Below are 13,761 nucleotides of genomic sequence, written 5' to 3'. Positions count from 1 at the left end.
GTTATTGAGACTGAGGTCTGGGCTCTATTAGTTGGGAACCTACCGTATTTTTCGCTCTATAGGATGCACTTTTTCCCTTCTAAAAAGTAAGGGAAAATGTGTGTGCGTCTTATGGAGCAAATGCAGGCTGCGCGGCTAAGCCTAAAGCCAGAACAGGAAGATGGAGTGCTGTGCAGCGCTCCGTCTCACTGCGCAGTGCTCCATCTCACTGTTCTAGCTTGGGGATGGCTGCGCAAAGCTTCCACAAGGCAGCGAGGTGAAGGCACCCCGCTGCCCTGCGGAGGCTTCACAGGCTGTCCCCGAAGATAGAACAGCAAGAGGCTATCCCAGAAGCCAGATCCCTTTTGCTGTTCTGGCTTCTGGGGTTCAGAATTTTTTTCTTCTTGTTTCCTCCCTCCCCCCAACTACTTATTGTCTTATCGTCCGGTGCGTCCTATAGAGTGAAAAATATGGTACTTGTTTTTTCACACTCCAACACCCTAACCGAGACACCATCCAGTTTTTAAAAATAATATTGAAGATAACATCTATCTTCAGGTTTCTGGGGTGTATCCAAGCCAGTTCTACTCAGGGCAGACCCACAGAAATTAGTGGACCTAAGTTAGTCATGTCCATTCACTTCAATGGGTCTACTCTGAGTAAGACAAGCAGTGCCTACAAGCTTTGTTTTGTCTTTTGATGGCATCGGGTCTAGCTGGGCCTCACTTGACGTGGCCTCACTCAGCCTCATTGGATAGCATTGAGCAAGTCTCCCTCTTTCACCCTAACCTACCTCACAGGGCTCTTGGGAAGATCAAACAGAATAATCCCAATAGACACAATTGCCACAACAGAGCTTATTGAAGGAAGGGGATGTGCGGACATCTCATTAATAAATCAGCAAAACACCAGCTAAACTGTATCCTGCACCCCAGATGATCCCAAGCGATTGAGATTCAAACTGGCTCCTATTTGCCTAGCCCCAGCTCCTGTTCCTTGGTCACGCTGGGGTGTGATGGAATGTTGAACTGGTTTTGAAAATGGATGCGTGGGAAGATGTGCTCACCTCTTCTGGGTCCTCCGACATGTACCGGGGGCATTGCCCATTCCTTCCATGCTCCATGATCTGAAACGCAAAGATAAAACAGAACGTGTTCGATGACATTTAAACACCGTCGTGATTAATTATTACTGTAAAGGCTCCATCATCATCATTATTTGCACATATTGGTCCTTTTCCCCCTATGAAAAGTAAACGCAATGTGATTTATAATAATGTATGAAACTGTTATGTGCAAAGGTTCATATGAATAATATATAAGTGTGTGTGTGTGTGTGTGTGTATTTGTACTGTTACATTCCACCCCAATCTCCAAGCGACGAGAGAATCCAGGGGTCCCAGATGCTTAAACTGGAATTTAGGTCAGCAGAGACTGTGATGTCTTGAGGATATTTGGTTTTATTTACACATATATACAACCTGAGCATAAGATGGAGGGGTTCATAACATTAACAGGATCTTGCCTCTCCATCAGGCACAGAGCAAGCTTCCAGCCTGCTTCCAACCCAGGTCACACATAGTTTATTGCTGATTTTTATCTCTTTCAATGTTTTAAAGAGTTATTTTTACTGATGTTATTGTTTTATTCCCACTGTAGGCTGCCCAATCAAGCAGTGGGTAAATATTATGAAATCAAACAAACAAATAAAATACAAGCCTAATAAATCAGCTGAACTGGCAGCCCTATATGGAAATGGGATTCCACACTCAGTAATGGGAGGCGGACCCCTCTTAAGAATGAATGGAGGTGGCCACTTTTTCCATTGACCCAGAAAGCAAACTAAACTGGCCAGGAGCAGGGGTGCAAACCGCCACCTTCTTACCTGTTCAAAGGATGGATAGTAGACCGGGTACAGCGAAATGCCAGGGAAGCGGATGACCAAGGCCGCAGCACTTTCCGTATTGGGGTTGGTCCGGACGGTGCCCGTTGGGTTCAGTAGCTCTCCTTTCTCATCTGGAAAGAAAGAATGAGGCTCCCTAAGAAATGTGGCGCCACCTAGCGGCCAATGATTTGGCAAGAACGGAACACGAATGCCATACACTGTGATATTTGGCTAAGTCACAGTCAGAGGAACATAGGAAGTTGCTTCATTTTATTTTTTTAAAGTGTGGCAGCACCTACACTTTGGAACTCCCTGCCTATTGATATCAGGCAGAAGTACCTCTTTTCAGAGTCAGCTAAAAACGTTTTTTAATTCTGTTTTTAGCTTACTGTTATTTTAGCTTTTCAGAGATCTTAAAAGTATTGCTGTTAATTTTTCATATGAGCAATTTCGTCGCTTTATCCTTTTTCGTAAACCGCTTTCAGGTGGCGGTTGTCTTTTTACAATCATGCGGTGTGTAAGTTTTATGAAATAAAGTAAATAATTTTCAGCCCAACAGGTCCACTGAGCTAAGCACTGTCTGCACTGATTAGCAGCAGCTCTCCAGGGTTTCCCCCGCCCCTGCTCTCTCTCTCTCCCTCTCTCTCTCTCTCTCTCTCTCTCTCTCTCTCTCTCACACACACACACACACACACAGAGAAAGAGAGAGGGAGAAAGAGCTGCCATTGGGGATTGAATTTGGGGGCTTCTGGATTCCAAGCTGATGTTCTATCTTTGAGTTATGTCCCTTTCCCATATATTCTATCACCCAGGATGAAAACAACAGTAATATTAGGGAGCTGCCTTATGTACCTGGAAACGATGACCACATTGGCAGGCAGCACTCTCCAGTTTTCAACTGGTCTTGGTAGTCAAACAGCATGATGTTCACCCAGGCAATTGGGCAGTCCTGCAGGGAGGGTGATGAAGATTTAGCGGGTCAGGTCCACACAGCAGGAGTAACATTCAATGACTGTGATCATCCATTGGCCATATACCCTTGCAGGGCACAGCATGACCATAGCTATTTGTAAAGGACCAAAGATCAGCTAATCTTCAGCGCTTGCAAAAATCTGTCTGCAGTGCTTTAGAGACATTAGGTGACCTGCTTTCCCGGTGGCGCTGTGGTCTAAACCACTGAGCCCCTTGGGCTTGCTGATCGGAAGGTTGGCGATTCAAATTTGTGCAATGGAGTGAACTCCTGTTGCTCTGTCCCAGTTTCTGCTGCAAACCTAGTAGTTCGAAAGCATACCAGTGCAAGTAGATAAATACCGTATTTTTCGCCCCATAAGACGCACCGGCCCATAAGACGCACCTAGTTTTTTTGGGGGGAAATAAAGGGGAAAAAAATTATTTCCCCCCCAGGTGCGCTGCGCTACACCAGGAGCTTGGGGCATGCGGGCGACAGGCTGCTGCCCCAAGCCTCGCGCACCCGGTGGGACCTCCTGCCGGGCGCGCGAGGCTTGCAGGCATTCACCCCATAAGACGCACCCCGATTTCCCCTTCATTTTTGGAGGGGAAAAAGTGCGTCTTATGGGGCGAAAAATACGGTAAATACCACTGCGGCAGAAAGGTGAGCGGCATTTCCATGCACTCTGGCACTCGTCACAGTGTCCCGTTGCACCAGAAGCAGTCTAGTCATGCTGGCCACATGACCCAGAAGGCTGCCTGTGGGCAAATGCTGGCTCCCTTGACCTGAAGCGAGATGAGCGCCACACCCCATAGTCACCTTTTACTGGACTTAACTGTCCAGGGGTCCTTTACCTTTTACCTTTATTAGGTGACATATTTTCCCAGTGCAATGCTGCTTTGAAGGCCTGGCAATCAGCTGATAGTCGGGCCTTCAAAGCAGCGTGCACCAGGAAAACATGTCACCTGATGCCACCATGACATCAGGTGATGGACAGATGGATGGTCCTGCCCACCCATCAAACATGGCCTGAAGAGGGGGAGAAAAGGATTGGGCCCACTGATCAGATCCAATTACCCACTCCACCCTTTTTTAAAGCTGCTTTTTTGGCTCTGGTGTGCTACTGGGTCTTGAACTTGTCTGCTTTCTTTAAAAAAACAGAGAGAAAAAATTCAAAACCCAGTAGCACACCAGAGCCCAAAGTGGCTTTTTAAAAAATGAAAACAAACAAGTTCAAGAGTCAGTAGGAGGCCAAAGCAGCTTTTAAAAACCCTGAAGGGCTAGGGACAAAGGTGAGAACTGTTTCCTAGTTCTGCTGGATCTCTCAGCAGTGTTTGATACCATCAACCACAACATCCTTCTGGACCGTCTAGAGGGGCTGGGAGCTGGGGGCACTGTTATGCAGTGGTTCCGCTACTTCCTCCTGGGCTGTGTTCAGAAAGTGGAGGGGGGATGAGTGTTCAGACCCCTGGGCTCTCACTTGTGGGGTGCCTCAGGGTTCTGTCCTCTCCCCTATGCTTTTCAACATTTACATGCAGCTGCTGGGAGAGATCATCAGGGGGTTTGGGCTGGGTGCCCATCAATATGCGGATGATACCCAGCTCTACCTCTTTCAAATCAGAACCAGTGAAGGTGGTGAAGGTCCTGTGTGAGTGTCTGGAGACGGTTGGAGGATGGATGGCAGCTAACAGATTGAGGTTGAATCCTGACAAGACAGAAGTACTGTTTTGGGGGGACAGGAGATGGGCGGGTATGGAGGACTCCCTGGTCCTGAATGGGGTAACTGTGTCCCTGAAGGACCAGGTGTGCAGCCTGGGAGTCAATTTGGACTCACAGCTGTCCATGGAGGTGCAGGTCAATTCTGTGTCCAGGGCAGCTGTTTACCAGCTCCATCTGGTATGCAGGCTGAGACTCTATCTGGCCACGGACTGCCTCGCCATAGTGGTGCATGCTCTGGTTATCTCTTGCTTGGACTACTGCAATGCGCTCTATGTGGGGCTACCTTTGAAGGTGACCTGGAAACTACAACTAATCCAGAATGCGGCAGCTAGACTGGTGACTGGGAGCAGCCGAGACCACATAACACCGGTCTTGAAAGACCTACATTGGCTCCCAGTACATTTCCAAGCACAATTCAAAGTGTTGGTGCTGATCTTTAAAGCCCTAAATGGCCTCGGTCCAGTATATCTGAAGGAGCGTTTCCACCCCCATCGTTCTACTGAGGTCCAGTGCCGAGGGCCTTCTGGCAGTTCCCTCACTGCGAGAAGCCAAGTTACAGGGAACCAGGCAGAGAGCCTTCTCGGTAGTGGCACCCACCCTGTGGAATGCCCTCCCACCAGATGTCAAAGAGAACAACAACTACCAGACTTTTAGAAGACATCTGAAGGCAGCCCTGTTTAGGGAAGCTTTTAATGTTTGATGCATTACTGTATTTTAATATTTTGTTGGAAGCCGCCCAGAGTGGCTGGGGAAGCCCAGCCAGATGGGCAGGGTACAAATAATAAATTATGATGATGATGATGAAGAAGAAGAAGAAGAAGAAGAAGAAGAAAAACAAAGGCACTTTAGCTACTGATTTATTTTATTAGTTGCAATGTGTTCTATATATTTACCATATTTTTTGCTCTAGAAGACTCACTTTTTCCCTTCTAAAAAGGGGAAATGTGTGTGCGTCTTATGGAGTGAATGCAGGCTGCGCAGCTATCACAGAAGCCAGAACAGCAAGAGGGATTGCTGCTTTCACTGCGCAGCAATCCCGCTTGCTGTTCTGGCTTCTGAAATTCATAATATTTTTTTTCTTGTTTTCCTCCTCCAAAAACTAGGTGCGTCTTGTGGTCTGGTGCGTCTTATAGAGCGAAAAATACGATACATTTTCTTCAAGGGTGGGGTTGGCTTTTGTAGGAGTTGGTAAGCTGCCCATACAATGCATTCATTGAAAAGCAGGGCCCACATTTTCACAGCCACTCAGAACTGCTACTGGGACTTCGACTTGTTTGTTTAGATTCCCTTCTGACTCCTGTGTGCTTCTGTCATTAGAAATTTGCAGCTCAGTCCCTTAGCCTTGGAAGGGGGACAGTTAGAACTGGTTCAACTAGTCTTTTTAAAAAACAAAACAAGCAAGCAAGCAAACAAACATTTCCAGAGTAAACAGGGCCGAGGGATTAATCTGGCTGCAAACACCCTCCTCCGTTTCCCCCCGCAATGCTCACTTCCAGCACATATCCAAGAAAAGAAATACCCAGAAAGAACGCCTCACCTCTCTACTTCTAACTGCCTCCCTTCTTCCAATTTCTAAACCTTCTGAAGAGTCACTCAGCGAAAACAGCAGAAGGCCTGGCTCCTGACCAAGCCCTAAATGATGAGATCTTTGGTGGAGATGGTCCAAGAAGTGAATGACTCAGCATCTTCCAAGGAAGCAACGGAGAATAGCTGCAGCATGACTCAGCAGAGCATGATGCAGTCCAAGGGTTCAAGCCGCCTGCCCAGTTCCTACAAGCTTGTTCTTGCTGGATTTTTGTTCGTAAGGAATTTGCAACTCTCAAAAAACCTACACACCTTTTCATTTAAGGCTGTGTACACAGTTCTGCTCACTTTCCATCCAGCGTTGCTTCCGCTGGTTTGTAAATGCCCCAATCCACATCTGTCCTGTTAGTTACTGGACTTTGAAAATTGTTAGTTACTGGTCTTTGAAAATTGAAGTCATATGAAAACATGCACACTCCCTCTCCAACCACTGGTGTGGATGGGAAGTGGCAACTTGGAAAGATATTTGCTGCACTGATGTGTATAACAGAATGCAAGTGTGATTTGAAGCAGTGGGGGCAAGGACTGATTTTGTTGCATTTTAAGCCTGTATTGTGAACCTAGATATCAAAAAGATCAGTGGCACCAATAAGGCTACCTATCTTATCTATCTTGCTAGCTAACATGCTAACTTTCTATCTATCTGCTAACTAGCTAGTTAACTAGGTAGTTAACTTTCTATATTGCTTCCTAGCTAGCTAGCTAGCTTTATATAGCTATATTGTTCTCTATCTTTCTTGCTACCTAACTATCCAACCTTCTAGCTGTCTTGCTAGATAAGATAGCTAACTTTCTATCTATTATCTAGCTAGCTATCTAACTAACTTCCTAGCTATCTTGCTATCTAGCTAAGTATATATCTTGCTAACTACCTATGGGCAATCATTTAGATCAAGGATATGGAACCTATGATCCTCCAAACGTTAGACCAGGATTTCAGACAAGGCTTGTAGGCCCATGTTTTAAAGATGGAGATAGAGGAGTGCAGAGAGAGAAGCAAGAGGGGGGGGGCTCAGTGAAGGGCAACAACAAACATCCACTGAATCACCCCTTGCCCATCTACAGCTACTCAGCCCCACCCAGCCACATCCTTTGGGGGATGCTATCACACTTTAAAGTGATCACTGTATCCTAACATAGATAACAGACCCAGGTTGTAAACAACCCGAGCCACACTTTGGAGAAATTGACCTGCTTCACCCCCATCTTCCTCATCCACATGGTTTACGGCTCCCCAATTCTAAGACCTCCACAGGATGGAAGTGGAAAGAATCTTGAAGACTTAGAATTAACAGTTTCAGACAGTGCCTGAAGGAAGAAATACACCATTTGGGGAAGGTTCTTACATAGAAAAAAAAAAATCTCTTGCAAGAAGAAAGCGAACGCATCAGGGAAACAGGTTTCAGCTCTCTCCCCTGCTGGTCTAGATTTCGATTTGCAGGGTGTTTTTAAGAGGAGGAAACTCTCTCAAACACAACCAGCAGTGAAGTGGTACATTCCACCCTGCCACTGCAAGACTGCACCACCAGGCCAATGCAGTGAACCCTAGGAGGGACTTACAGCTTTCTTTGACTTCTTCTTGGTAGACCTTGCCTTCTTGGCTTTCTCCACCACGGCGTAGAGCGCCAGGCACAGCCGGGCCATGCGAGGTAGGTCGCAGACGTTAATCTCAAATTCAAGCCTCTGTCCCCACACGGGCTCTGAACAGACATTGACTTCAGAGCTGGACACCATCTTGCAGAGCATCTCATGGCCGTGGTACAGGCCCGCCTGAACCACCAGCTGAGAAAGGGAGATGCAGGACAAGGGTGAGCAAAGCCATCCAACCTCACAGCTCTGTGCATGCGTGCGCCATGTGCTCAACCCATGTGCACTTCAAAGGTAACAGGTAGAGAACAGAGGGGACAAAGGAAAACGACACAAATCAGTCTCTGTTGCTTAGTAAACAAGGCAGGGGGAGACACCTGCATTTCAGCTGAGTTGCTGCTGGCAAAACCCAATGAACATATTGCTCTATAGTGGTGCTGACTGCCAGTCAATGGCATGAGGTCGGGCTCCCAGAAGAAATACAAAGCACCCCAAGGGTCATGTAGTCCAACACGCTGCAATGTAGGAATCTCTGCTGTTATATGATTATGTTTTGGTTGTTAATAACTTCAATATGGGGACAGACCATGGTAGCTCAGTGGGTAAAGCATCTGCTTACATGCAGAAGGTCCCAGGTTCAATCCCCAGCATCTCCAAGTAGGGCTGGGAAGAGACCTCCTGCCTGAAACCCTGGAGAGCTGCTGCCAGCCAGTGTAGACAGCACTGAGCTAGATGAACTAATGACCTGATTCCAGACAAGGCAGCTGCCTATGTTTTATAGAAATGGAAATAAATAAGTAACAACCGGTTGTGTCCGGTGCTCATCCTACTCAAAGAAGATCCAATGACGTTAATGGCCATGGCTAACTTCGGCACAGTCAATCCAATGGGTCTAATCTAACTTAAGCTGAACAAAACCCTACATAAATAAACAATAGTACTTGAGGTTGCAGGTTCCTATTCAGGCAGGCCTTTGTAAAGTAAGGTGCAGGCAATGCTGATCAATGGGCAAACTGGGTTTTAACTGCTGGTTTTAGATGTGTTCTGATGTATTTTAATTAATGCTTTCAGCTAGCTAGTTTGGTTTTATTCCTTTGTATTGTAGAATGTCGTTTTAAACGTTGGTAGCCACTTTGAATCCCAGCCTTGGAGGAAGATGGGATATAAATATATTATATCATCATTGTCATCATAATGTCATTTTTTGACTGCTCTTCAAACCTAATAAAAAGAACTACAACCCTCCCTGCTAGCAGAAAGGTGGCACCTTCAAGAAGCAAAGTTCCAGCCTTCCCTGCACCCTGAAGAGCCATTTTTCTACATCTATGAAGGTATCAGCTTTTGTGGGTTACTTTCTTTGGTCCTTTTTTTGGGCTTTCTATCATGCAGGAGCACATTTTAAAAAACAACAACCCCAAAAACCAGTGATCTCCCACGCAGCCAGAAATTTCTAAGAACTCTCCTTCTGCAGAATGCTGATCAACAACCCTCCCCTTTCCTGTAGTGTGAAGCCACTGACAGCGACTTAAGAGCTGAATGAAAAAGTCTCATGTAGGCTGGTGGTGGTTGGGAGGAGAAGTCAGCACATGACTTCTGCCTTTTGATCTCAGCATTTTTTAAACAACAAGCAGTAAACAACAAGGCAGGAAGAGGAAAAGCAGCCACAGAAAGTCCAGCAGAAAGAAATAAAGAAAGGGGGTGGGGGTGGGGAGAGTACCTTCATCCGTTCATCAGCATTCACCTTACTGCCCTGCACCAAGTCGATATAGTAAGGCTGCTCAAGTGACCACAGAGAGATGGAGTTGGGCTAGCATGTGGGGTTGGGGTGCGGGGAGAAAAGGGAGAGAGGTAAATATCACCACTAAAGCATAGGAGGCAACCATCAGCCAATTTAGTTAGCTAAGCTGGAAAAGCTATACACTAAGCACTGAGATATATTTAATTTCTGTTATTCTGTCCAGACTTAATTATTATTCACCCCAACCCTTCCGTCGAGCTATCACAGGATGGCTTACAGTAGGCGGTGGGAAAACTTTTGTCGTCCAGGGGCCACATTCTCCTGGGCAAGTTTCTGGGGGCCGCACCCCAGTGGTGGGACAGGGCCAGAGGCAAAAGTGGGTTGAGCAATAACTGTGAATTTTACTTTTGTGGAGTCAGCTGGTTTCTCTCCCCCCGCCCCCTGGCCTTCCATCAAGGCAAGAAAGACACATTGTCAGAGTTCAAGAACTGACTCCAGGTATACCCAAGAGAGATGCGGGCAAGGAGGGAGGTGCGGCCTGGGAAGAGGTCTGAGGGCCACATGCTGAGGCATGGAGGGCCGCATTCAGTACCCAGGACTGAGCTTCCGCCACTCCTAGCTTACAATGATTTTCTTTAACCTAACAACTACCCTGTGAGGCAGGTCGAAGCTTCAAAACTTCCTGCAAACACTGTATCATTTCTACGACTGAGGGTGGAAGGGAGACGTACAAAAAAAATTAAACCCAGGTACTCCAGGGCCAGTGAAAACGTCATATGGACTACAAACTTTGCACGTTCCGTTTCAAAGACTGGGGAAATCCACAGTGTCTGGACATGCCTTTCTCATTTGTTTATTTATTTATCACAGCTTACCTTTTTCTTAGGGACAGGAGGAGGTTTGGGGGATGCTTTTGAGGGGTGAGTGATCCCATTGGTTTGTTCTTCCCACAGAGCCATGATGGAAGTGGAGTGCACCATTGTGAGATGTGGCAGGAGGCCGCGGTGCAAACAGTCACGGATGTACTGCAGGAATGGATCAAAGGACATTAGCACATATAGCAGGAGCTCAAAACGCGAAATGTATGAGAGGAGAAAAGGAGTGCAAGGCCACAGGAATTGGGAACGGGGGCCAAGTCAGGGTGGGAGGCCCAGATTGCCGGTATGTTCTCAGAGAAAAGATAAAGTAAGTATAAAATCCTGAGAATATATATATATATACAGTGGTGCCTCGCAAGACGAATCCGTTCTGTGATTCTCTTCGTCTAGCGGTTTTTTTGTCTTGCAAAGCAAGCCCATTGACGGATTAGAGGATTAACGCTATTAGCGCTATTAGCGGCTTTTAGCGGCTTATCAGCTTATCGGATCAGCTGATAAGCGGCTTAGCGGCTTAGAAAAAGGGGGGGGAAACCGCAGGAACTCGCAAGACATTTTCGTCTTGCGAAGCAAGCCCATAGGAGATTTGTTTTGCGAAGCACCTCCAAAACGGAAAACTCTTTCGTCTAGCGAGTTTTCCGTCTTGCGAGGCATTCGTCTTGCAGGGCACCACTGTATATGAGAGAATATATGAATATATATATATATATATATATATATATATATATATATATATATACCACCACATTTCTAGCCCATATGAGAAAAACGCTGAATTCCAATCCACTACCCCACTCCTGAAATGACAGAATGATGGAGAATGATGGGTGCGTGTGCATTGGTATCCATAGAACAGAAAGAGCTTGCACTCCTCTCTATGGTCTCCTTCCCGGTGTCCCCCAGTCAACTAAATGGTTCTCCTTGTGATCACTTTGGCATGCAATTTTTAAGTTGTGCGAAGGGCAAAGCAGCATGTACATGTCAAAATAAATTTTAAAAATAGATAGACTATAGGAATAAATCAGAGGCTTGCCTTGCTATAAAAATAAAATAAACTGGACTTTTATATTTTTTTAAAGGCAGGCCAAGTGGGGCTGGGAAAGTTTCCTATATTAAATCCTAGAGAGCCGCTGCCAGTCTGTGTAAACTGCACTGAGCTCAATGGACTAGTGGTCTGAGTCAGTAAAAGGCAGCTTCCTATGTTCCTAGGTCTTTAAGGGAGGGGTTGTAGCTCAGTGATACAGCATCTGCCTTGTGTGCAAGGTGTCCTCGGTTCGATCCCTGGCATTGCCAGATAGGGCTGGGAAAGTATGCAGAGTCGCTGTACACAGTACAGAGCTAAATAGACCACTGGTCTGGCCCAGTGGCTTTCCAAACAGGGTCCTCCCAGAAAGCGAAAAGCCCATTCTACTCAGGGAACGAATATCCTTTGCCTTCTCTGTCCTTTCCCAGCTAGTCAGTGAGACAAAAGGTAGGAGAGGGGAGCACACACCTGGAACTGGTACAGAGGGTAGTTCCCGTACAGATATTCACATTTCCCGTTAACCTGCAGGGCGTATTCCTCCGGGCTATTCATTCTTTGGTGCCGAAAAATTGTGGCTTGCTTCTTGACAGCATAGCTCATCAGTGTCACGGGGAATTCCTTGGGAGAGATCTGGAAGGTGAAACTTTCCTGCAGGGAAGGAAATATAATGAGCAAAACACAGGGAGCTGCTCTCCCAGGGAATTATGGCCTATTCCCCTGCAAAATAAAATTAAGACTCTAATCCTCATGGTTTTCAGTAAAATGCCAGGGCTATATTAGTAGTAATATTAATTAATTTGTATACTGCCCTTCATCCATATATCTCAAGGCAGTTCACAACATAAAATTACAATATTAAAAACACTAAACACATAATAAAAATAAGTACAAAATGAAAACAAGAATCTTATGATTATCTTATAGACAGCCCTATCTACCCATATTTTATACATTGTTTTATATTTTCTGATTTTAATTGTTATTTACTGTTGCATTTTATCATGCTAAGTTGCTCTGAGAGGCTTTTCTTTCTTTGTAAAGTTACTAACAAATAAATATGATAATAATAAAACTGACTTATGCCATTATGCAAGACAGACTCCATCTAGGTCAGTGTTATCTATGCTAATCTATAGATTCCATACAGGGAGTCTCTCCCAGCCCAACCTGGAGATGCTAGGGATTGAACCTGGGACCTTCTGCATGCAAAAGCAGGTGCCTGACCACTTATGGCATAGGAAGCACATTTTCCTCACTGTTTATGCCCTGCTTCCCCCTCTCTCTGTTTCCTCTTATGCCAAATCTTATACTGTAAGGGCAGAGATCTGTCCTCGAGCAAACTGCAAAAGCTGCATGCATACGAGTATTTATTTATTTTTAAGTAAAAAAAAGTTGCTCAGATTGAAAAGGCTTGTGGATTTACCCCTCCAGACTCGAATTTGACATTGACAAAGATGTTCTTGTTGGGGACTTGGAGGGGGCTCTTTCTTCCGAGACTGCTGGACGAGGGTTCCAGTTGCACCGGGAAGCTGTACTCCATCCAGGCTTTCCAGCTCAGCTGCTGCCGCCTGGTCACTCTCTCCTCACAGAACTGGTGCATTTTGGTGCGGAAGTCATTCACTTCCGGGTCAGACAAGGCGTCAAACTCGTGCAGGCCTGACAATAGTAAATCCCAAGATATATTTTTTAAAAAAAATAAAAACAATAATAATAGTTTTTTGAGTGTGGGGGATGCCATCTGTGATGTAGAACCAGGCAACACCACCACTCTAATATAAGAATGGCATCCTTTAAATATTTCTCAACTTTAAGTTTCCAGTCCTTATGAAAGCATTGGGGGGGTGCTTAAAAATGGATGGCCAGCACCCATAGAAGAGTCATAAACTGAAATGATTTTGGAATTGGAATTCTTAGAGTTCTAAGTTGTTGTTCTTGTAAATATTTTTTATTTCATTTCATAATGTATATAAAACGAAGACCAATTATAACAACAGATGAAAAATAAAAGAGGAAAACAAACTACAAAGCAGGCATGCAGAATGAGTTAATATGTTGTTTTTAAGCTTTACAGGGGTTCTGCTTCCACTGCCCTAACCCCTGTTTTCAGACAAATCATAGAATTGGAAAAAAAGGTTCAGAAAGGGGCAACCAAAACAACGGATGGGATTGAGCAACTTTTGAAAGTGCTCTCACATCAGTGTCTCCTAACACTCAGTCATACAGCTGACTGGGGGGGTCACCTTCTCTTGGCCTGAACTCCCTCACAGGGCTGTTGTGAAGATTAAACTATATACAGTGATACCTCGGGTTACAGACGCTTTAGGCTACAGACTACACTAACCCAGAAATAGTACCTCGGTTTAAGAACTTTGCTTCAGGATGAGAACAGAAATCGCGCGGCAGCAGCGGGAGACCCCATTAG

General features: G+C 45.6%; 1 protein-coding gene across 3 annotated transcripts in view; it reads right to left on the bottom strand.

The window, feature by feature from the left end:
• Positions 1-13,761, bottom strand: part of PIK3CD (phosphatidylinositol-4,5-bisphosphate 3-kinase catalytic subunit delta) — a 50,168-nt gene that overhangs the window by 14,459 nt on the left and 21,948 nt on the right. For all 3 annotated transcript variants that reach the window (XM_082229893.1, XM_082229891.1, XM_082229892.1), the window contains exons 4-11: positions 12,763-12,995; positions 11,808-11,987; positions 10,316-10,465; positions 9,420-9,509; positions 7,676-7,897; positions 2,716-2,812; positions 1,864-1,994; positions 1,046-1,105 (exon numbers count right to left, since the gene is read on the bottom strand). In XM_082229893.1, coding sequence (XP_082086019.1) covers positions 1,046-1,105; positions 1,864-1,994; positions 2,716-2,812; positions 7,676-7,897; positions 9,420-9,509; positions 10,316-10,465; positions 11,808-11,987; positions 12,763-12,995 — 1,163 coding nt within the window. The remainder of the gene's footprint in view (positions 1-1,045; positions 1,106-1,863; positions 1,995-2,715; positions 2,813-7,675; positions 7,898-9,419; positions 9,510-10,315; positions 10,466-11,807; positions 11,988-12,762; positions 12,996-13,761) is intronic.

Source organism: Podarcis vaucheri, assembly GCF_965113315.1.
Source record: "Podarcis vaucheri genome assembly, chromosome: 7".
Taxonomy (NCBI): Eukaryota; Metazoa; Chordata; class Lepidosauria; order Squamata; family Lacertidae; genus Podarcis; species Podarcis vaucheri.
The sequence above is the reverse complement of the archived record's forward strand: the minus strand, read 5'-3'. Positions and strand labels throughout refer to the sequence as shown.